At 38.2% G+C, this 24,835-nt stretch overlaps 2 protein-coding genes across 5 annotated transcripts in view; one reads left to right on the forward strand and one right to left on the reverse strand.

The window, feature by feature from the left end:
- DAZAP2 (DAZ associated protein 2) overlaps window positions 1-3,306 on the reverse strand; it is an 18,292-nt gene extending 14,986 nt beyond the window's left edge. Inside the window, exon 1 of the mRNA XM_072407023.1 lies at window positions 3,152-3,306. Coding sequence (XP_072263124.1) covers window positions 3,152-3,164 — 13 coding nt within the window. The 5' untranslated portion in view covers window positions 3,165-3,306. The remainder of the gene's footprint in view (window positions 1-3,151) is intronic.
- An 11,328-nt stretch (window positions 3,307-14,634) lies between these two features.
- The window catches only part of POU6F1 (POU class 6 homeobox 1), a 46,899-nt gene continuing 36,698 nt past the window's right edge, over window positions 14,635-24,835 (forward strand). For 2 of the 4 annotated variants that reach the window (XM_072407030.1, XM_072407046.1), the window contains exon 1: window positions 14,636-15,007. The gene's annotated coding sequence lies outside the window, so the exon portion shown is untranslated. Of the gene's footprint in view, window positions 15,008-24,835 lie in introns of all 4 variants that reach the window. The other 2 variants (XM_072407042.1, XM_072407038.1) reach the window with 2 other exon arrangements.

Raw genomic sequence — 24,835 nt, forward strand, 5'->3', positions numbered from 1 at the left:
GTGACACACAGCTAGGGGTGGACACATATACTGTTCCCAGTGACTCACAATGACCACAGCAAGCCTGTACTTTTAACTGACTTTACATTTTCTTTAAAAAACAGAGCCCACAACATTCCTATTATTTATGTACTGACAAGTAAAGCTTCTTCTGTGCTCCTTTCTGATTACGTTCCCCAAAAAGATATGTGCAGCACTGTCAATGATAAGCCCTGACAAGTGCCGCAGCTCAGTAGTCATGTTGGTGTTGGGTTGTTGTTGGTGTATAGTGATCAGTTAAACAAGAAAATTAAACTAAATACAAGAACACAAAAGTAGCATTTCTGACGAATCAACAAACTATACATCCTGCAATGTCTGATCTCAAGCAGAACTTTTTATAGTCCCATACATTGGAGTGCGGTTTTACTTTATAACGCTGGACAGAATGGCGAGCGTCAGAAAAAAGAGGGAAGACAAGACAGTGTGGTTCCTCTTAAAGTCTTATACTAATTTAAATTCCTCTCTTGCACTGAAATAGTTTAATCCAATTCTACAGCATGCCACACGCTTCTCACAGTGTACATTAGACACCGGAGAAAGACAGATTTCCTGGCTGGAGGACATCCAGCATCGCCCATGTCCCTGGCCCAACCCTTATGGGAAGATATGTACAGCTCCCTACACCAGCATGTTAAGGAGGGCAAACAGGAAAAACAAAATATCAGCCAATCAAACTTTAAAACAGAACAGAGATTAGCTAATATACATGAGATCTAAAGTTCCTACTTTAGAATCTGAAAAAAATATTAAAATAATCTAAACAAAATTTCTATTAGGGTAATAATTTGCAGGCATTTCAATTCTAAACTATTCTCCACAATTCTGCATATATCCACAACCTCTGGATGGAAATATCTGCAATACATGGACAAAAATCAGCCGGCCAGTTTGCAAGCTCTGGTCACATGCTTTAAACGTAAACTACTCCTGAAATTCCTGCTGTCATTGCAGCTATTTACACACTGGCCAACCCCCCAGCCTGAAATCAGAGACAATCTATCACTCATATATAACGATAGGACATTCGGCACAGGCTGCTGCTCACATTATTAGATGACCTGCACAATAATTATATGCAAGCCTTGATGGAAGATTGGATGTTACTTGATTACATATGGAAGATCTAATATTTGTGTATAATCTATACTGAAGCATTTTAACCTGGACGTGTACAGTAAAATTAGGTAATAGCTTTACACTGTGGTGAAAAAAACTACTGAATTTTCAGGAAATCCTTGGAATCTCAACCTCCACATATTTACTTCTGCTATGAATCTAATCTAACATACTATAAGGGAAGCTTGCTAAAATTCACATGAAATTATTATTATTATTATTATTACACAGTATTGTTATAGCGCCAATTAATTACGCAGTGCTGTACAAAGTCCTTAGTCATATCACTAGCTGTCCCTCAAAGTGACTCACAATCTAATGTCCCCACCATAGTCATATGTCATTAATCCAGTCTAAGGCCAATTTTGAGGGGAAGCTAATGCACCTTTTCTGCATGTTGTTGGAATGTAGGAGGAAACCCACACAAACTCCATGTAGGTAGTGTACTGGTTGAGATTCGAACCTGGGAGCTAGCACTGCAAAAGCCAGAGTGCTAACTACTGAGCCACAGTGCTGCCCCATGAAATGAAATATCCATGTCCTACTAACACATTGTGATAAGATCTGATCCCATAGACAAGTTCCTGAGAATTTAATGTTCAGAATGACAGTAAGGTCGAAGCATGCTTACCACTTCCTCACACCATAAGCTGCTGCCTCTTGGGAGAAGCTACATGGTAACGACTACCTACAGCAGCCCCATAGGGAACGAATAGGAGCTGCAGTGAGTATTACAGCCATGCAGGATTGTGCAGTTTAGAGGCAGCTGTGAACTTGAAGTGTATGTAAAGCCAAAACTTCTCATTAATATTAATATTATTATTTTGTTTTGACAAAGTAGGGGAGGCCTGAAACCCCTCTCTATTTATTTTTTGGAACGTCTGTGTTTTTAGAGACATTGCCTTTCACTTTCTGTTGTGATAGATAAGAAATGGGTGGAAATTTCCGCTGGAATATTCTCCTCTCACCTTATGTCCTGGTTAAAACTATAACATCCCTGTCACTTTTTGTGTAACTATTTAGCAGCGGTAGAGGTGTCAATAGGAACTTGACAAGGGTTGTAATCCCCACCTGTTTTTTAAAAAAAAAAGTTGGCTATACATACACTTCAAAGAGGACCTACCACTGACAGGTTATGTTAGGTGTCATTACTGAGCTGGGTATAAAATATAAAGCTTTCCTGGTTAGCACTCTGATCCTCTGCTTTTATTCTCTTCTGAATCCGTGACCCAGAATAAGTACACAGCTCCGGTGATCAGCTGCACACCACAGATATCTGCATGCTTGTTCCAGGTGTGTGTGACCGAAACTACCGACACCAAAAGCTTTACAACCAGACATCTGCTATTCAGCGGATCACTCTATACTCCTAGATTGTAAGCTCTTCGGAGCAGGGTCCTGTGTCACTGTATCTGTCTGTCATTTGCATCCCTACTTAATGTACAGTGCTGCCTTATATGTTGGCACTATTAGTCCTGTTTAATAAAAATAATAATCCTTCCTACACCGCCTGGCCCACCCTGTCAGTCCCTGGGATATAGGAGATCGCCCTGGTCATGCAGGGAGAACACCCCACTCTCCATAGGCACAGGAGCTGACATTTCATCGCTGAAAAAGGAGGCCGGGGTATTTAATTGTGCCCTGTAAAGCTCAGTATTGCCCCGTATATGTGCCGTGGCATTGCTGACACTGCAGCCCCGCCGCTCCTCGCCTCCTTTGCAGGTGTTTGTAGTCATTGGGATGGGGGATGGGTTGCCGCAATGCATGCTGGGAGCTGCCTCCGTGCTGCGCAGACTGAGCTCCCCGTACTCGGTATACGGAGAGGAGTCGGCGGAGCCCTCACAGCCGGGCAGCTCCCGACATTCCTTTCCTGTGTTATATAAATGCCCCTTCCAAGTCAACCCCAACCGCAAGTCCCAGCTCAGCAATAACATTGCCCGCTCCCTCCATGCCCCGTATTCCACACACAGGAACCCGCTGGGCCCATACTCACCCTTATTATTCATGTTTACGGTTCCGCTGAGATTGCAGTGTCTCTGTTTTTCCGTGTTGTTGTTGGTGATGATTCCACTTCCGCTTCTCTCCACTTCCTTGTTGTGTTTCACTCACTACAGAGATGACAACGAGCAGCGCCACCTGCTGGACAAACACGGAACACCTGCATGCGCGTGCACGCTGCTTCCTTCCCTTTCTCGGCGCGTCGTACACAGTTCTTTGCTCGCCCCCGATCTCTGGTTTCAAGCGGACCTGTCACATGAATTTTTACTTTTTTATTATTATTATTATTATTAATAATAATAATAATAAACAGGATTTATATAGCACCAACATATTACGCAGCGCTGTACAATTAAATAGGGATTGCAAATGACAGACTAATACAGACAGTGATACAGGAGGAGAGGACCCTGCCCCGAAGAGCTTACAATCTGGCTTATTTGATGGGGATGCCTTATCATCGGGGAAACAGGGTATTTCTCACTACTGCAAGCTCTTTCCACCTGCCAGATTTCATATGTTGAAACTATTTTCTATTTCAGTTGCAGGCACTATAATATCATCATTTACAAGCAGGACCTGCAAAGCCTCCTCATAAGTCCAATTGTCAGATCACCAGTTGCCAGGAAAGTGAGTAAATATTAGGTATAGATGCTGTTTCTGTTCGCCTGGGACAAAATTACCATTTGTCCCTTGTGGTGCTGGGGAAGCCCTATATGGGTATTTTTCCCCGGGAGTTCACCTTAAATAAAACAACTTTATTTGGAGCATTGGTTCAAGTTGCTCTTAACTATAGTGCATATATGCAGCTGCTTCAGGAGAGATTTGGTGGAGAATATTGTTGCTAAGGTTGAGTCTACACAAATGGTTTTTAAAAAGCATGTAAACATTCCTACCATGTTCATCTGCATTTTTCCACTTTCATTAACACTTTAAAGCTTGCCTTTAAACCGCTGGAAACTGTATAAACGCAGGAAAAATAGCAAAAAAATACGGCCCCCCCCCCCCCCCATTAAAATCAATGGACGCATTTACCCGAATTTTAATCTTTTAAAACGTTGCTCACCACAAGACAGGCCATATACGTATATTTATTATATGTGCACTACACTGTGTTTATTTATTATTTTTACTGTATATATGCTTTGGGGGGGGGGGGGGCAATACTGAATGAACACATAAATTCACACATTCCCATGTTTTGTTTTGTTTTGTTTTTGGGCCTGGTAACAGCTGTCTATGTAAGTCCTACAGTGAAATACAATAATATTTTACTGCATGGAAACATATTTCAAATAGAGATCCAATTATTTTATGTGTAGCTAGTTAAAATGTATGTGTTGGCAGTTCAGTGTGCTTTAAAAGGAAACCATGGGGTCATGCATAACTACGCATGTGTGTTATCATGCATGCTAAAGCACAAGTGTTCGGGTGTAAATGGGCACTAACTTTTTTCCCCATTTTTTTTCCAGGGGCTGGATAAAACTTTTTAAAATAAATCTTACAAAACATGTGTGCATATGATTTTTTTAAATATAATTACAATGAAAACAAGAGTAAACTGCAATACATCTTGCTTATTGTGGTTTTAAACTTTTGATCCACAAGATGGCAGTCTGATCTGTGGTTTTAGAGAACACTGTACCTAAATGCAAAGAAATTAAAATTCTAGAAAAGTAATATAACTGCCCAATACTGCCATCCTAAGCAAATCTGTAAGGGCCAAAGGATGTTGAATGGGATGTTTAGCTCTTAAAAGGCTGCATGATTCATGACAGGGTTTTCAACCTATAGAAGGGGCATCTGATCCAGAACTGGTACATCGGCTTCCAGAAGGAACCCTGAATCCCAGAGGAGTTCCTCAGCCCCTAAAGGAACAAAAGAATCTTAGGCTAGAAGTGCTGCTGGATCCTAAGTGAACTCCTCAGGGCACAGAAGGGCAGCAAGAACTTAGATAGGTTTCCAGACTCTGAACAGATCCCAGAATGCTGATAACTCCCAGGAGGTCCACAGGATCCTGGCTCCTCAACTGAGTCCCTAACTGCCAGAAGGGCTGAAAGAGCCAGACAGGCCCCAGAGGTGGGGAGACAGAATCATTAGCCTTCAGAAGCTCTTCAAGATCTCATACAAGGTCATCAGACCCTAGAAGAGCCATCAGATACTGGTGTGGTCCCCAGCACTAAGAGGGGCCACAGGAATCTAGACAGGGACAGAGAACAGCTGCTCTCTTGCATGATTAATAAAGTTGTTTACATTTGTTTTCAGTCAATCCCACCCTCCTGTGTGGGTGCTCCTGTCAATATCAAGTTGAGAATAGCTGATGCTGAATTGGTTTCTGTGGGGCATTCTATTTGGACACTGCTGGACCATGAAAAGGTAGATACTTGTTATAAAAAAGTACAATAAAAAAGGAATTTTTCTATTATGCCACGTGTGATGAACACCCTCTATCAGCCCAAATCCTGTGCATAGACTTTCCAGCACGCTTAGCAACAATTTAGCACCAGCAGGCTGAGAAGGGCTGTCACAATGCAAGATTAACCAATCTGTTAACCCTTGCCAAACACACACTCACAGGTAAACTGCCCCCATTTGTTCAGATGGAAGAACGCACTGTTACCCTAGACAACTGCAGTTATGATTCTGCTTCTTTTAGTACTGTCTGTCTCAACCCCCACCACTCCAGACAGGGATGTCTCAGAAATCACAATGTTTATAGTAGCATTTTCAGGTTAGCAAGTTACACTATTTCTATTTGGAGCATTCAGAGATTCAGCTTACAATTGTATAGTGTTTAATAAGTAAAAACATACAAACCAAGCAATCAAACAACAAAGCACAGTGCAAAAAACAAGTATAGAAAAAAAAGACTAGTCACAGAACAATAGCTGTACAATAGCAACAGGGTAAAATAAAAGGGAATGACTGTGAAATTATACATAGGTGGAGTTGTTTTGCCACTCTCCGAGACTCACAGATATGGGCAGATATAATGCTTGTGCAGACTCTTCACCTGCGCAGGGGCTATCTGGGACATGGTAGTCAGATTTAAATAGGCATGAATAAAATGGGTGCTTGGATTACTCCACTATCACATAGACATGACCTGGAAGCGAAAGGCTTTCCCTTGGATGTGAGATATAACCTTCCCCAAACCTAAGGAGTTTAGCTAAACATAGCTATACAGGGCTAGACTGTCGGACCTCAATTCACAGAGTAACTAGTGCGTTTCGCATTATGATTCTTGAAAAGGGAACAAGGGTAACATAGACCTTGGAAAACCAAATGTGCTTTGTGTCTTTATTTTAAACTTCAAAAAGTAAATGGGTTACCAATAGAACTAAGACTGTCTGTATAACATGTTTATAATGACCCTCAGAAATGTGATGCTGTTTGTAAAAGCTTGTGGCTATGGCCTAAGCTGATGAAATGAGGACTGATATCTTATGGTATCCTTGTTGTTAGGATGCAGGAAATACAACGCATTTTTATTTGCGACCTGGTGCTATCACTGCATGTCAAAATATTTCTTGGAGAGAACAAATTATTTATTTAAGCGCTGCATTACAATATTTGGTCGCCTTGCCTGACAAAATAATAAATACGAATAGCTATTTAATTCCGTGTACCATATATGCTACAGTGAAGGACTAAAGGAACTAAAACGACTTCCAGAAAGAAAGTACTAAGAAAAGCAACACTGATGTATACTAGATGTTCCCGGTAATATAACTACAGTAGACCAATCTGGGCACAGTCAAATGCTTATTAACTACAAGATAAAATGCATCAACCAAAAGAACTCTTATTTCTGCTGTAAGGCAAACTTGTATTGCATTAAATATGTGTGGTAGCTGAAGGCCCTATACCAATTTTTCTAAAGGGTCTAATTATTTAATGTTATGCATGCTGCTTCCACCATTTACCATAGTGAAGATTTGCTGCAAATGATCTATAGGTACCTCTAAAGCAGAACAGCTTCATGTTACCTAAGTTTACTCCAGATATGTGTTTGTTATACACTTGTAATCCTTTGCACTGCATCCCTTAAACTAAAAAAGGGAGGGGGAGCGCTCATAAAAAATGAGTGTTTTGTTGTTTTGTACAGTGCTTGCTTATGTTAGCCTTAAACCAATTAAGTGGTTGTCCTATTGTAAGCCTCCAAAGACACTGAAAAAATGATGATTCTTATTTAAAGAAAAGATACAAATCTAGTTTAATTTTCTTTTGAAAAAATAAAATGTTTTAAACTAGTGTTTGACTTTTACTATATGTACAAAATCTATGTTTTTTTTTTACAAATTACGGTAACATTTAAACATGGCCAGGGACTCCTAAATCTTTATGGGTTTCAAAAAAAGAAAGCACAAAGGATGCCTATAAGTGAATAAAATATTCAAAAATATTCATATTTACCATACTAATAAGGTCCTATTTAATTTTATCTTTTTTTAAAATTGTGTCTATAATAAAAGAAATATGTAGAAAAACTCCATCCATTTCCTTTCAACCCAATCACAGTATAATTTAAATATTTCATTCTGAGATATACCTGCAGGAAAACATTTTTTTCCTGATGTGCCTGTTCTGATATTTTTATATATATATATGACTGGTCTGCCTTCAGTAAAGGTAATTTTGAATGTTTAATTATGAGTTAATGCACATTGCACTTTCTTGCTTACATGTTTTTTGAATAATGAATTAGGAATAAAAAATATAATAAATAAATAAAGTACAGCTTTCAGAAAAAAGGTACTTTGTGAATGGCAGTATCACATCACATGAAAGGTTATCCTTTTGTTTTCACCTGTTATAATTTGCATATTTTGCTCTGCAAATAAACCACTAGGATTTGCTAATTTTTACTTAATCATTTGTAAGATACCAAACTAACAATTTCTTCATAGAAACAACCACCCACAGCTATTGCCCAGCAAAAATCTATAGATATATTAGCCATTCAACTCCATTGCAAAAGTAAATAATTTTTATTTAAAAAGAATAGTATTATGTATTTATTCATAAAGTTAATAACATACTGATGTAAGTTTGATACATTTCTTCTCTTCTTTTTAGTGTATACTATATATGATTGTAACATGTTTATCTGTATATTTTTGTGTGAAATACTATTTATACATAAAAATGGTTAAAATTAATTCTAATAAAACTTCTTCTACCAGCTGCATTACTAAATGTTTACGTGAGTTGGTCCTCATGAATAATGTATACTGCACTGATGAATATGCACAAAGACTTTTATGCCTAGAAGGGACTCATGTATAATGTATAAGTATGTAATGTTCTTTACCTTCCTGCTCTACAGTGTACATAAAAATATAACAAATAGGGATGAGCGAGCCAAATTTGACATAGTAAAATTTAAACTGAATATGGCTGTTTCCATCATATTTATTATTCCTTGAAATTACACGTAGAAATCTGGTTTACCACTAATGTGATCTATTTTCATGAAAGTCTATGGCTGTCAACTTAGACGTAATTGAAAAGCAAACATTTTGTTCTAGCGAGCAGTATTGTCACCATAATTGCAGTGGGGTTTAGGAGGACCTATAAGTATGTCCAAATAGTATTTTTCTTTATTAATATAGGTAGGAAAATAAATTAATTTTATAATCCTCCTTACCTCCTGGCCCTTGTCTTCCCCAACAATGAAGGAACCTTTAAAATGGGGGGATGGCCTCATGTCCAAATCCTATCCCCTAAATGGATGTAGCCCTCTTTTTTAAGGGAATATTCACCCACTCAGCCTGGGGAATGAGTATAGGGAAATATTGTATCCCTTACCTACTCCCAGAAACGGTTGAAGTACAACCTAAAAATAAATACAGCACATGTGTAATGTGAGATCAAGTGGAGGGATAGACAAAATAAATAAAAAAAAGGTAAATGTTATTTTTTTCAATGTTATACAGTATATTCCTATGCCATACATAGATCAACTAGCTAATGATATACAAACAATCAAAGTCTGTGATTACATACACTTGTTTTCACATTTCAAGTAAAAATATCAACTTAAATTTTTTGAAAAGGTCTCAAGTTCTGACGCGTTTCGCCCTTAGGCTTCTTCAGGGGAGGATTAAGATTGAAGTTTAACTTGAATATTAAAGATTTATATAGTCACAGTGATACAGAGTCGATAAAAACATCTGCGAGACTTCCACGCCAAATGATCCCAATGAGGGAAAAAGGGGAGATTATGTATTATTATTATTATTATTATTATTATTAAACAGGATTTATATAGCGCCAACATATTACACAGCGCTGTACATTAAATAGGGATTGCAAATGACAGACTAATACAGACAGTGATACAGGAGGAGAGGAACCTGCCCCGAAGAGCTTACAATCTAGTAGGTGGGGGAATTTCACACACAAAGGATGTGAGATATGTAGTGTGGGAAGTAGTGATGGTTTCAAATGACAGAAGAAGCCGGGTAGGCAAGTTTGAAAAAATGGGTTTTGAGCGCTCTTTTAAATGAGCAGAAAGTAGGAGCAAGCCGAATAGGACGAGGAAGACCATTCCAGAGAGTTGGAGCAGCTCTAGAAAAGTCTTGTATTCGTGCGTGTGATGAGGTTATGAGTGAGGAAGTCATTAGTAGGTCATTGGAGGAGCGGAGAGAGCGGCTGGGGGAGTATTTTTTAACCATGTCAGAGATGTAAGTGGGACAATAACTGTGTAGGGATTTGAAGGCAAAGCACAGGAGCTTAAATTTGATTCTAAGGTGAAAAGGAAGCCAATGGAGAGAACTACAAAGAGATGCAGCGGAAGAGGAGCGATGGGAAGGATGGATGAGTCTGGCTGCAGCATTCATGATAGATTGTAGAGGAGAGATTCGGGTTAGTGGAATACCAGAGAGAAGGATGTTACAGTAGTCCAGACGAGAAATGATAAGAGCATGTACAAGGAGTTTGGTGGTCTCAGGGGACAGGTAGGGGCGGATTTTGGAGATGTTGCGTAGGTGAAAGTGACAGGACCTGGAAATGTTCTGAATATGGGGGGTGAATGAGAGGGCCGAGTCAAAGGTGACACCAAGACAACGTGCCTGAGGGGAGGGCCGAATACCAGTGTTGTTAACAGTTAGATATATGTCAGGGGGGGATTTGGAATTTGAGGGGGGGATGATGATGAGTTCTGTTTTATCCAGGTTGAGTTTCAGGAATCGGTCAGACATCCATGATGAGTTGGCTGACAGGCAGCATGAGACCTTATCCAGGACTGAGGGAGACAGGTCAGGGGTGGACAGATGTATGGTAATATAATGTTATTAGCAACACAAAGCAGACAGTGTAGATGAAATTGGATAAATGATTTGAAATAACTGGACTTGAAATTACTCTTAACTGAAATATGGTATCATTAAGTCATCGAGATCCTATTTGAATTGGGTGAACACATTTGGATCAGTTTCAGGTGAAGGTAGACAACAGGCGAGGCGTCAGCAGCAAGCCACAAGAGGTGTGTAATGTTTTTTTTTTCCTATAATATTTGCCTTTGCAGAGTCCAGCAGTGTGTGATAAGATTTCAATTGTTTGAATACTTACTATGTTCCTGTGCAGGTAAAGGTTTTAAGTTCCCTAAAACTGTGGGAAAAGAGTTCCCCTGTCATCCTTGCCCCATCAAGTCTAAATATGGGCAGTGATCTAATTGATGTGTAAAGTGATACAACTCGTGTGCAGATTTCTATCAAGTAAGCTCCTGCTGTTTAGAGAGTGGTTAATGTGACACAGAAATCTTCAAATACAAAAAATTTTGTTTTCCTGACATTTTGACTTTTGGACATTTTTCGCACATGTCCCCCTGGCCCCCAATCTCCCACTCACTGCAATGTTGGTGACAATACCATGTTTACTGGCTTTGCAGTTAACTCAATAATCAGTAAATCCAATATCTGCAAGCAAATAATATTTGATATGGTCAAAATGGCCATATTTGACTTATACTATAATATATATATATTATACTTAATATATTGAAAAAAATAAGACCATGCAAATTCTCCTTAACATGATTAGCATATTGCATGACTGAACATTTCAAATTAAAAGCAACTAAAAATATCCTGCTGGAACAAATATTTTTTTGGAAACTTAGAATAATCACACTCCATACAGTACATCGGAATCATATCAAGCAATTTTAAATTTTAATTTATGCAAAACTTTATGAGGATATGATAGTTGGATCTCAAGCTGGTTTCCTACACTAAATTTATGATCCTCAGCACAACTGCTATTTATAAGGCTGGCTTTCCATATTTTTTTTATCAGACCACACTTAAACACCTTTATTTGTAGGGGGGGGTTTCAAAACAGGTAAAATCAAATTTATTTTATATACTACATACACGTGGTTACCCAATTAGCGTTTCTTTTCTTTTTTTCTCGGGCCAATGGTGTGTGTCTTTTTTGACTCGTTATGTTTGCCATCTACAAAATCCTTCTATACCTCAACACAACAATTGTTATTGTCAAAAGGTTTGTATGCCTTTTTACTTTGCCTGATTTGTAGCATTTGTTATTGTTTTCAATACATTTTTTTTAGAATTTTAAGATTTTAAGGCAAGAGGGTTACAAAGAGAACAGTACTTGTAAGACAAAGTAATACAAAGCGTAGAAAATATCAACACCCCCGGGGTAATTTGAGGGAATACAGATACATAGAGTGTAAACCATAGAATGAGGACATCAGGAGGCTGAAGACATGTATAAACAGATCAGAAAGTCCAGCAGAAAATCCTCTTGTGCAAACATTGTAGGCTTAAAGTTGGCACTGAAGAAACCCAATGCCAAAATCCACGTAGGGAATTGCTAGAAAAAAACTCAATGACAACAATCAAAAAATGCTGAAGTGGGGTATGCATAACCTAGATTAGATAGTGGAGTATGCAAAAGAAAGATGAGAAAGAAACAGATAAAAGAAAAACAACATAAAAAGAAATGGAGTAGGGGAAAGGGAGGGAAGGTTGAGGGAAAAGGGTAAGGGGGTATAAAGGAACTCGCCTCCACCGGCACCACTGAGGCCCTCCTCTCACTATGGAGGACAGAATAGGCATCACTTAGATTACAAGTCAGTGTTAAAGTTACCTGGTAAGTAATAATGTACCCATGGGACCATATCTTGTGAAATGCCACTAAAGAGTGTTTTGACTGCCATAAGCTTATTAGTAAAGAGTTATTGGACTTTTTGCCTTACTTGTGAGATAGTTGCAAGATTCAGTTTTGCAACCGTAAGCAGAAAGCTAAACAATTTAGTCTAGTTTTTATAAAAAGCAGAGGGGTCTTGGTGAATTAGCACCTCCAAGGGGTCCTTCTGGATACCTTTTCCAAGAAGAGTGTAAACTGATATACCCATGTCCAAAAATACTTTATACGAGGGAACTCCCACCAAACTCCCCGGGATCCGCAAGTAGGTAACATATATCACCGCAAATGGTTTTTGTAACAGGCCTTTAGAAAGCCCATGTGTAAAGTGCCATGCACGGTTGTGTACCAAATTTGTTCCCATCACAATAGAACCAAAGGACAGCCAATATCTGCCTCCCAATGGACCATGTATGGTAAGGGGGAGTGCACACTTTCTGTAAGGATTGAGCAATATATTAAAGAAAGAATATCCTTACCTAGTGGGTCTTTGGCACAGATGCTCTCAAAAGACGTATTACATAGGGATAGGGGCCTATTGGTAAATTTAGGCATGAATTGCACATAGAGCTGAAGTTGGAGGTATGAAAAGAGGTTAGAAAGGGGGACTGCATAAGAAGAATGGAGTGAGGCAAATTAACACACTCCTGAGATGGTGCTTAGATCTTGGTCCCTAAGAAAGCCATGAGTTATCCACCACACAAATTGTTGCAGATCCTTCAGGCCTGATGGAATAGAAGGATTGCAAATAAAAGTCAACAAAGGCGCATGTGGAGACACCAACCCCTCCCAGTATTTAACATCATCCCATACTTTGAGAGAGTGTTGTAAAATGGGATTAGTAATGGCCTTCCAAAGAATGGGAAGAATCCAAAGAATATTATCTATGGCCATGGGATCTGTCCAACAAGCATTAAGACTTACCCAAAAGGGACATTAGACACAGCAGGGTAGGCCAATAATAGTGCCAGTTAGGGAGCTCTGGAGTAGTTAAAGCAGAACTAAACTGAAAAATAAAAAAATCAGTCGATATTGGACATGCACTGCAGCCAGGGAGGGAACAGCCAGGAGCCTCCTGGGATACGTGATACGTAGGTATTCCTAAATTGTTCTTTTGAAGCGCCTCCCCTTTCTGTCTTGATTGCTGCAACAATCAAGAATGAATGGGAGCGCAGAGCTCCCCAGGATATCTACGTCACGCATCTCGGGTGGCTCTGCGCGCCAGTCAAGACAGAAAATGCTTTAAAAGGGTGTTGCAGTTAAAAAATAGAGTAAAAATAAAGTAAAAATTTTAGTTTAGGACCGCTTTGCGTACATGAGGGACTGTCAAACCACCATCATTTTTGGGTAGATAAAAAAAGATTTTGACCACTTTTGGCTTTAATCTACCCGACAAAATTGAGAAAGTGTTGTTTCAGCGTGTTGAGAACATGTGTTGGTATGTGACCTGGAGGAACCCGGAAAAAGTAGATGTTTAAGATGAGCAGTTGTAATTCTACCAGCCATAAAACTTGGAACTTCTTCCATGTCTCCATGAGGGACTTCACTGAAGGCAAAAGAGAGTTGTAGTTAGCAGAATAAAAGGAGTGTAATTAATTTTATTATTACTTTATTGTATTGCTTGATATATATACTCTGTTAATATTATTATACAGGTTTTATATAGGGCCAACATATTACGCAGTGCTGTACATTAAATAGGGGTTGCAAATAAACGAATACAGATAGTGACACTGGAGGAGAGGACCTTGCCCAGAAGAGCTTACAATCCAGTAGGTGGGGGAATTAACACACAATAGAAGATTGCTGGGATGGTGCAGGACCTACCAGACTGGGCTTTTGGAGGGATTGATAGCTTTACACCTGAAAGGGTAATTGTTCCACGTTAAACTGACCTGAGAGGTCCAACTTGCTCAAGGATCTTCTAGCAACCGCCGGTTGAGAAACACTGTGTTAGAGTGTGAGCTCTGTTGGTCAGGTTCCATGTGCCATTGTACTGGTCTATAATGCAGGTTTGCCATTACCTGCAGCCCCTATTTAGTGTACAGTGTAATTAATTTAGTGTAATTAGGTTTAATAATATTAAATAATGAAGTAGAAGCAAGCTCTTCCTTGTACCTAGCTGTATTATTTTACTACTTTCTACCCCCACCCAGCACTTTATACCCCCCCTGTATTTTATTCTCACCCCAGCCCCCACACCCAGCACTTTATACCCCGTTATCTGCCCCTGTACTTCCTATTCCATGTGAATGGCCCTTTAAGAGAACACGCGCTCCCCCTAGGTCTCCCCATGCTCAGTATGCAGCGCTCGTCCTGCATATATTATGTTCATGACGCAGCTGCAAAAAAATGTTCATGTAAAAACTGCATTGAACTTTATAAGAGGAGACGGCGGATTTTGCCTCGGCTCCGTCTAGCCATACACTGCACGAGCTGCCAAGGGGCATAGCCGGGAAAGCAAAGGTGATTAAATATTAATAAGAGGTGTCCCTGTTCTTCAAGGAGCCCCTCTATTTATTCATGCAAATACCCCTCCACCCCCCAATATTATTGCCCGCGCCCGGTGCCCAGCGACCAGCACGAGCCCTGAGGTGAATTTATAATGAGGCGCCGCCGAACCCCACGGCCGTAACGATGTATCCCTCCGCCGCCGCCCGGACCCCTCGTGTTCACGGTGAGTAACCCCATTATACTTTAGAGGGGTCACAAGGGGAGCCTAATAGGGGCACGGTGGGGTAAACCGGGAGGAATTTGTTAGTTTGGTTAATATGCAATGTTTGGTAATTAGCATAATTTATATATTTATGATAAGGATGAGGGGGGCGGGCAGTGCAGGCCGCCGTTTTGCATGGGTCGTGTTGTGACTGCAGCCGCAGGACACGGGGGATGGTGTCTGATGAGGGGAGGGTTTATGCAGAGAAAGATGGATAAGGGGGGGGGAACTATACACAACTGGAATACAATATACAGCGCGGAGGGATTCGGGTGTCCGCTGCCCGCACTATTCTTTGTGTGTGTGAAGCCGGGAGGTCAGCAGGCTGTCAGTGTGATGGCATGGCCGTGTGACATGTGTCGGTGCTGGAATGCTGGGACAGTGTGCGGCTATAAATTATGTGTTTCTGGGCGGGAGGGTGAGAGCAGTCCTGTGCGGGAGGGTGAGAGCAGTGTAATGGAGGAAGCTGGAGGTCTGATTATTATTCCTGAAGGGCTGAGCTACCATTGGCTTGCAGCCTCTTACAACTTGGACACAACAAATATCTGTGCCTGTCAGATTTTATTCTTCTGTTCCTCTTTCCTTACTGAACAAGTTTTATCAGAGAACATTACAAAGAAAGATCAGTCTGAAATGTTTACTATACAAATAATAATATTATATACGGAATTCACCCTTCTAATGATTGCTATACTGTCCACCTTATTGTCACATTCTCAGATCCAGAATGTCTTACATTGAAGACTGTCCCCATAACAGATAGCCAAAAAGATCATTGGAGTCACTCAAAGCGGAAGTTTCAGCAAACAAACAACAACAAAGCTAACAATCCCGAGTCCTATAGGTCCCTCAACATCCCGGCATCTTTTTCTTTCCCGCTCAGACTGGACACAGGGAGCAGCCATCTCCTTCATTTCAGAAAAGCTTCTGTGCATGCCTGATTTCACACACACACATATATATATATATATATATATATATATATATATATATATAATGCTACAAATGTGATGTGTGATAGGTTTGCTTTAAAATTCTAAAAATCACTTAAGGAGCTCCTAGCCTCTGGAGGAACCCTGGTTGAGAAACACTGTGTTAGAGTGTAAGCTCTGTTGGTCAGGTTGAAATTCTTGCAACCTCTGGAGGAGCCCTGCTTATAAACTCTGCCTGTATACACACATGCAATATTTGTCATTGGAAAGGATCTTTCATGATCCATTCCAAAGACAAGACTGCACGGTTTGTGAATGAGCACTGTACATACAGCACTATTCCATTCGATGGAGAGCAGAATGGTGCTTCGCTCTCCCCTTCACTTTCAGTATGATCGTTGGCCATGATTATGATCGAGAATCATCTGATGTGTGTACATAGCCTTAGAGTGTTGGGCAGGGTCCTCTCCTCCTATTTTTCTATTTTAATCTTTTTATTAAGCAAGTTTTATTAAAAGATAAAACAAGTATAGCAAATGTACATACAAAAATGGACCAAAAGGGGACTTTTTAGACACTAATCATAAAGAAAAAGTTAACATTTATTTATAAACATTAAAAGCAATACAATAGTTTTCTTATCTGACAAATATCGTCTTAGATGCAAAAAATACCAAAAGGGTGAAAAACATCATGTGCACGTGTAAATAGTCTCACAAATACCAGATTCAACGCGTTTCACGGACTACTTTGTCCGCTTCCTCCGGAATCAACAATGAGACCTGCAAACACTGTGATTATTATTGTAAACACTCAATTTGGTCAATTGTTTTGACTATTTTTGTAAGTTTTATTAACAATAAAAATAAATAACATACTAAAGATAAATTGATCTGAAATGTTTACTATACAAGTAATAAAATTATATTCACATTCACATAGAAAAAAAGAATAAAGCTAGCATAGTTCAATAAAAAGATAACACATATTACAATGACAGCGTTGTATAGTAGTAGTCAGGGATGTCAGAGGGAAAGTAAGAAGGGATAATGCAAACTTACCTGCACTGTCTTTTATCCAATGTACACCAACCTGCATATGAGCAGCTCGGTGCAAGATCCTGGTATATTCAGGTGTCAGGTATAAGTCACATCATTTCAGGCTAATTAAAATAAAGGTGAGTTTAGTTCTTATTGAAATGACCAGTGAGAAGAAAAGGAAACAGATAAAGAAAAGAACCCCATTCCTAAATTAACAAAAGATTACCGTATGAGCAAAAATATAGAGCCCAGATGAATGTGATTACTACCATCTTTACCATGACCTGAATAAAGCAGAACCCTCACAGACTAAATGGGTTTGATTTACTAAAAAAGGAGGCTGTTCAATTTGCAGAGTGAATGTAAATAAACAAAGTAAATACAACTTCAGCTTATTTAGTGAAATTCCATTTTTAAAGTGAACAGCCCCTTCTCCGTATAAGTTTATTTACTATCATTCCCCCATAGTAAACAGATCCTTCTGTACAATAACCTGTTGTATGGGTAACGATTGTGAAAATTATGCAAATGGAAGCTTTACCCAATAATTTACCTCATTTATTATTAGTATGTTTATTGTTATACAGTATTTAGAAAGCTCCAACATATTACACAGCGCTGTACATTAAATAGGGGATGTAAATGTCAAACAGATACAGACAGTGACACAGGAGGAGCTGCCCAGAAGAGCTTACTCCTTCAGCTAAATTGTCCTATCACTGGCGTTCAGACTGCAATAAATATATAGGTGTAAATGTTAACCCTTCTTATCATACATTATATAAACTTAACTATCCTAAAATATTCCAGGATGTTCATAATTGCATGCACAAATGGAAATCCTTATGTCTTCCTTTTTCCGGCATATAGCCTTTATAAAGATGTCCATATTGCCTCTCTGCCGGTCCCTGTCTCACTATCTTCCAGGCAGACGTGATGAATTTTATATGGGCTTACAAATGTCACCATTTGTTGAAGGTGGTGTTGTGTTTGTTGGGAAGCGGGGTGGCCCTGGGGTCCCAGATGTCTTTACATGTTTGTCATTTATGTCATTTAGCCTCTTGGGACACTTTACGGTCTTTTAAAAAATAGATAGAAATGGAACATGCTTGGGTAGATCCTATCCACTCCAATTCTATGTTGTGGAGCTCTACTTTTCCAATTTCTGATGTTTTACTTTTAGCCCCCATGCAATTTACCAAACACATTTGGATACATTATAGACCTTGGATTTCATTAACAAGCCCCAAGTCTACACTAACAACCTTTTTCCATACCCTTCAAACACCAGATATCCTGGCTGGTCATGTGACTCAGCCATGGCCTCCAGCCCTGCTCCATTCACTGAACTCCAAAAAATCTTTTGAAATACTGACTGGTGTATTTACAGTTATCTTCAGATTCATTATTATGCAGAATCTTTTGCAAGGGATCTCTTTTTTTTTTAAGTCCTACCCCTTTTGAACAGACATGCATGGAAGGACCTACTAGATGGGGTCTAATATCTGAAATTTACCGGGTTCTAGCTGAAATGTATATGGTGCAGGATGGGTACACCCATTCATTGGCAAGACCATACTACTCAAACTGGAAATACTCGAACTCAGTAAAGTGATCTGGAGTCAGGCACCCAAAAGCTCCATGTCTATAAAATAATGATGATACCCCGGAAAAGTTACATGCCATCTTTCCGGAAGCATCTGATTTATGAGAGAGGTGCAATACAGCTGTTGGCTCCCTCATACATACTGTATACTGTGGTCCTGTCCAGGTATTGTGACATTTTGGGAGAAGGGGAAATCAGCTTTTGACCAATTTGGTATCTATCCTGATTTAATTGGAGCCACGGACTTATCTCTTGAGTCTTCCCATTGAAGACTTTTCAAAGGCGCAGGCTAAACTGATCACTCATGTTTAATGGTGGCACCATGTCTCATGTTAGATTATTAGAACTTCTGACTGCCAGGCTGGACGATAGACTAGAGAAACACCAAGAGGTTTGGTCATTATGGGATCAATATCTGTTCCGATATCCTCATCCTTGACTTATTTAGTCTCTATTTTCTGCTTTCCTTTTCCCATTGAAGTAAATAAAAACTATTCCTTGTTTGTGTTAGAGATCTTGCCGAGATATATTTACCCCTTTATATTACCCTTTTATATGTTCTGGTATTCTCCTCTTCTTCCTTTCCCATTTGCTCTCTGGTCTCACTCTATTTCTCTGTTTTATTCTTACACCCCTTCACATAGCTAATGTAACTGTATTACAGACTTGTTTTCATGTTGTGTTCATTTCTCACATCATTGTTTTGTATTTGTATTGAATAGTTATTGTCATTGTTTCTGAATTACTGTACTGTTTTATTTTTCTTGTATTTCCTCATTTTTTCTTCTCTTTTCCTGCTTGTAAAAATTTAAAGTAAAGAAACAAATTATGCAGATGGTAAATATCATCCATCTGCAAATATTTTGAGAAGTGTTTTGGAGTTAAATGTCCTCAGGAAATGTATATTAGCATTGCCACCTTTAACAGACAAAGACTAATTGCCTTCAGGCAAGGTGGCAGTGTATGAATTCTAAAAAAAAATAGTTTTACATAGAGTAACTACCTCAGGCCCAGATAATTATAAAAAAAAATCACACATTTTAAACATTCAGTTTAGGATCGAGAATTACTTAAAACCCACAAATTATTCTATAATTTCTGAAAGCAGAGAATCATATTTTTGTTAAAAATGCTAATACTGGTGCTAGCATATGAAATATAAATCACATACCTGGTGACATTTAAATGATGAGACTGCATTGAGTAAAGGAATACCAAATATGCCTTGCTGTAAACATGTGGTCATGCAAAACACTGCAAAACAATTATTTTCAAATCCTTTACAGCTCAACAGTTTTAGAGTAAACCCAAAATAGTTGCCCTAGTTCCTCTTATGTCGGCATGCATAGTGATGTGTGTTACCTGATCATGTATAGGGGGGGGTAGATAAAACTGCTCACAGTTTTGGAATACAGACTTATAGCAATAAATTTTAAATATAGTATTTTTAGTCAAACAGAGATCCCTACTGAGAAATCATCCCAAACGTTCCCTGCACTTTTAAAGCCATTTCTCATTTCTGGGCTAGGGGATGTGGAAAATTATTCTGCATTGTTTTTGACCCAATGAGTTTTGTAGCCAGATGGAAGTAGGAAAGGGAGGCGCATAGCAGAAGGCCAGCAATGGCAGCTTTCCATGCCTTTCCCCTGACATTTTTAATGTTATATCACACACATGACTTTATAGCAGCAAATTATTGCTACACTGAATTGTTAATGCCAGTGATTTGTAGCCAGGAAGCCAATAATGTCAATTACTAGCTACAATACAATAGGATAGTGATTTGTAGCTAAGTTTTTAGAAGTAAGTTATCAGCTGTTGGCAATCCTGTCTCCAATTTAAAATAATACTAAAACTCAGTTGGGGAGCAACTGAATTACAAATCGGTAACAATTTCTATTCCAAAAAAATACATATCACAATAAATCACCTTCATGACATGGCTCCTACTTTGGGTTGATACACAGCCTATTTAGACTGGATTTTGCCTTTTATTGCATCCTTTTTCATTGAAATCGATAGAAATACATCAGAACACAGCTCAAGGTGTGCAAGTGTGTCATGATGTGTTGATGCACATTGGCATAAAAAGTGAATTGCAAAATGTGTTGAAACACTCATTAACATGTGTTGACAATCATCATTATGATACATTTCAATTGATTTCAGTGCATCAGGGGAAACATATAAGCGAGGTAAAACTCTAGTTTTGGGGATTGAACAGATATTTTTTTTAACATACTTTACAGTTTTATTTTTGATACTGACCACCTGCTCTATGTATTGTTGGTATTTCTAAGCCTAATATTTGTATTGCTATGTCCAGATACTGATTGGATGTTATATACAACAATATTTCACATTTATCCATGATTAGTAAATGCTCCATTACAAAAATTTTCTGATTTCCCCATATTTTTTTAAATTGCCCAAAACTATGTTTACTTCAAGCCCCTGCATACAAGATGTGTGGTAAAACAATAATTTGGTGAGGTGTTCATACCACTGCTCATCACAGTCAGTGCAATTCTTCCTGTAGGCGAATAGACCTGTAATTCTGCTGTACATTAAAAAGAAGCAGACTATAAATACATATATATTTATTATTCAAAAAACAGCATCTCCCTGTGGGTTGCAGATAAACGCCTTGGAGACCAGACAAGCAGCACAGAGCCTTGTGTTATGCAAAGAGACCAATTAGAGGAAAAGTCTTTCTGGCAGGCATTTCCTAATGTCATGCAGTAAAGTATAACAGTACCTCCAAGGCTCAGTTTAGGAGGCAACACTGTGGACATTCCAAATATCTTTTGATCTTGTTTTGTTTCTTGATCTGTGATTAACAAGGTTTGCATTTTTGATTGAGAGTAGGGTTAGGCATCATTTACATATAAACTAATAACATAACACGGCCCTATCTGAAACTGAACCAGAGAAAAGTGGTACCAGTAGTGTTACCAGTGTGTGTGTCCACAAATATGAGACAGCAAAATTGTTATGGTCACTTTTTTCTTTAGACAAAACTTTATTCCATGTGTCCATGTATATATTTTTGTACCATTTATGCTATTCATTTGTGTGTGTTTCCTTTCCTGCAAACATCTGCACAATTATTTTGTAAGTTTACTGGAATCATTATTTTATCTGGAAAAAGTTTTGATTCACAAAACTTTAACACAAGGATTCTACATTATACCTTTGTGGATGGAATTTCTTTTGACATTAGCTGAAACAACTGATGCTTACCTGAAAATAAGGATCCTTATGGTGGCGTGTAAGCTTTGTAAGTTAGATTTAATATATTTGTATAATAAACAGCATATACGAAAATCCCTTTGCGCCAAAAGATTTACCACAACATTATTTTTTCTAGGAACTGACTCAGTTTTCAAACAGGTGCCCAAAAAGGTTAACCTGACCGCACTTTCCTTGTTAGTCCGTTCAGACTACCAACTGGAACCGTGCCACACAAACGCTAAATACAAGGTGATAATCATAATAATGCATAATGGCTATCACTAGTACTAGTGGACTGGGAAATAAGGGAGAATTGTGTTTTTACACAGATAACATTACTTTGGGACAAAAGTGTGTAGAATAACTTTATTTTTATTGGATGTTATGGCAGATGTTTCTTCTGCCCAAAATAATATTTGATCACCCCCATATATGATTCTTTTTTCATATATCCTTTCTGAATAGAGAGCTTTTGAATACCAGTAACAGTATCAGCCTGAAACTAGTGCATTTCTAAACATCACTTATCTATGATATATTCTTACAACATCGGCTTTTCATACCAAATATCACAAAAATAAATCAAGAAGAAAAAAATTACAGGTGGCAAATTCAGCTGTTCGTTTTAGTGAATTAAAATCTGAATGCCCTTATGTGTCAGGGAAGGTCAGGATTGATTACTTCAGGAATGGACAGATGCTAAGTATAAAATGTGCATGTCTTAAATTTGCAGTGAAGCATCTGGATGGTCCACATTTTATGCAGAATGCTATGCGCAGTACAAAAGTGGAATTTATTGTTGACAATGTGTGGGATAACAAAACTTTTACCATAAGAACATTATTACCAAAATCAAATATGATGGCACCAGTGCAATGTGTGGATTCCTGGCCAACTTTATATACTGGCAGAAACCAAATCAACTAGTCAATTTTGAATAAAATGAGGCTGAATAAGAAAAAACCCAAAAGCACAAAAGTAGGTCCATATCAGAATGACTGAAAAGTAAAATCGGTTTTAGGCTGACCTTGACAAAGTGAAAATCTAAATCAAACAGAGATAAAGTGAATTTGAACCTATGCAAATACTGTTAATAAATGGAAAAACATTTACCACCATGAACAAAAGTGCTTTGTATAGAAAGTGTGAAGGTGTAAATATATTTACACTTGTGAAGGTGTATATTTAAAAAAGAATAGTTCTCCCAGGTTAACTAGTCACTCAAGTCTCATTTTACACAAGAATATGTGTTCTGCTTACATGAAAGCGTTGCTGGTCCAGAGCCGTTTAGTGGATACTCCCCATATTCAGAGGTAGCACTTATTTTTTGTGCTTACAGCAAATAAACAGAGCAAGGAAAAAGTAAGTATGTGCTGCTTGAAAGAGTTGGGGTTATCCGTGTAGGCCAGTGTTTCTAGACCTTTTTATTACAATCATTTTTATTAAATTTTAAACAAGTAAAAATTTACACATTATACATAAAAAGAAAAAAAAAACTTTTCTGGACTTTTCTGTTAACCGTACATTATAAAAATAGGTCAGGATATACCAATAGACAACAGTGCTATTACATAATAACCCTAAACCTCATTCTTTTTAGCCATCTGAAAACAAGTGAAAAAGGTCAGGTAAATGATTTTTAAGATTCTACCCAACATTAAGACATCCAAGAAGAATCCTATTCCTTAAAATTAGCCATATATTTTTGTGTTATCTTATATACCTTTAGGTATCCAATCAACACACCCATATAGAATGGTCTCTTCATTATACTTCATTATACTTCAATCTTCAGTGAAAATTAAAAATATTAATCCTGTTATAATTCAATTTCGGTTTCAAATTTTCAATTTAAATGGTGGCAATGCTATCATCATTCTAAATAAAATTATCTTTAGTAAATTGTGTTTATCTTTACATATAAAGTTAATCCGTGAATCGTGCATAATTAAATCTGACCATAACTCATAAGACCACAGAATAACAAAAACAACTGACATGACAAGCCACATTAGGGAAAGGGAAAGTCATACCGGATAAATTTCATTATTTTATTATACTTAAATATTCTAAATAATTGAACACACTTTCTTTCATGGTTCCCAGATCAATTCATAATTGTTTAGAGTATTCTTAAGAATATGGGTCATTTTATCATTAGTCATATTCATTATAGTCATAGTCATAGTCATTAGTCAATTCATTTTGGCTTTGAATGGGTCCATTCGTATATCGGGGGAATTCCAACATTTAGCTAAGGTTATCCGAGCTGCCAAAATCATCAGTTTCAAAAGTTTGATTTGAGACTTGCTATCACATGGTACCTTTTACCCATCTTTCCATCACCCGGGACACTTTATTGAGGATTTTATCCCAAAAGATCTGGGCAATGGCAAGACCACCACATATGTAATATTGTACCATTTGTCCCACATCCTCTAAAACATAGAGGAGATGTTGAGGGATGAATTTTGGATATCCGGTCAGGAACCAAGTACCAACGAAGCATACCCTTGTAATTAGTTTCAACTAAGGCTGTATTTAATGATTTTTTCGATAGTCAATAGGCCATATCATTCCATTCCTCTCTAGTAAAAATCTTACCTAAGTCTTTGTTCCAGGATTCCATGTATTTCAACTTATTTACTGTTAATATTATGGTACCATATATTAAATTTGCCCCTTCTTCTCTATCGCTGATCTACAAGATCTCTCAAAAGGTATAAGGTGTAGAGGGCATTCAGTTTCTTGATCTTTTTAACATAGGAAGGCTTGAAATAACCTTCAGGTTTCAGGGAACCTCTGCTATAATTAATATATCCACAGCTCACAGTGTGATGGTCAGTAGGAAGAATTCAGTTTACATTGGTGGTCAGGGGGAAGAATGTCACCCTTACAGATAGCCAAAAAAATCATTGGTGTCACCTAACCTCAGCTAAGAGATACAAATTGCTCCACTAGCACCCCTAGCAACCCC

The sequence above is a fragment of the Pyxicephalus adspersus genome, chromosome 1 (genome assembly GCF_032062135.1).
Source record: "Pyxicephalus adspersus chromosome 1, UCB_Pads_2.0, whole genome shotgun sequence".
Taxonomy (NCBI): domain Eukaryota; kingdom Metazoa; phylum Chordata; class Amphibia; order Anura; family Pyxicephalidae; genus Pyxicephalus; species Pyxicephalus adspersus.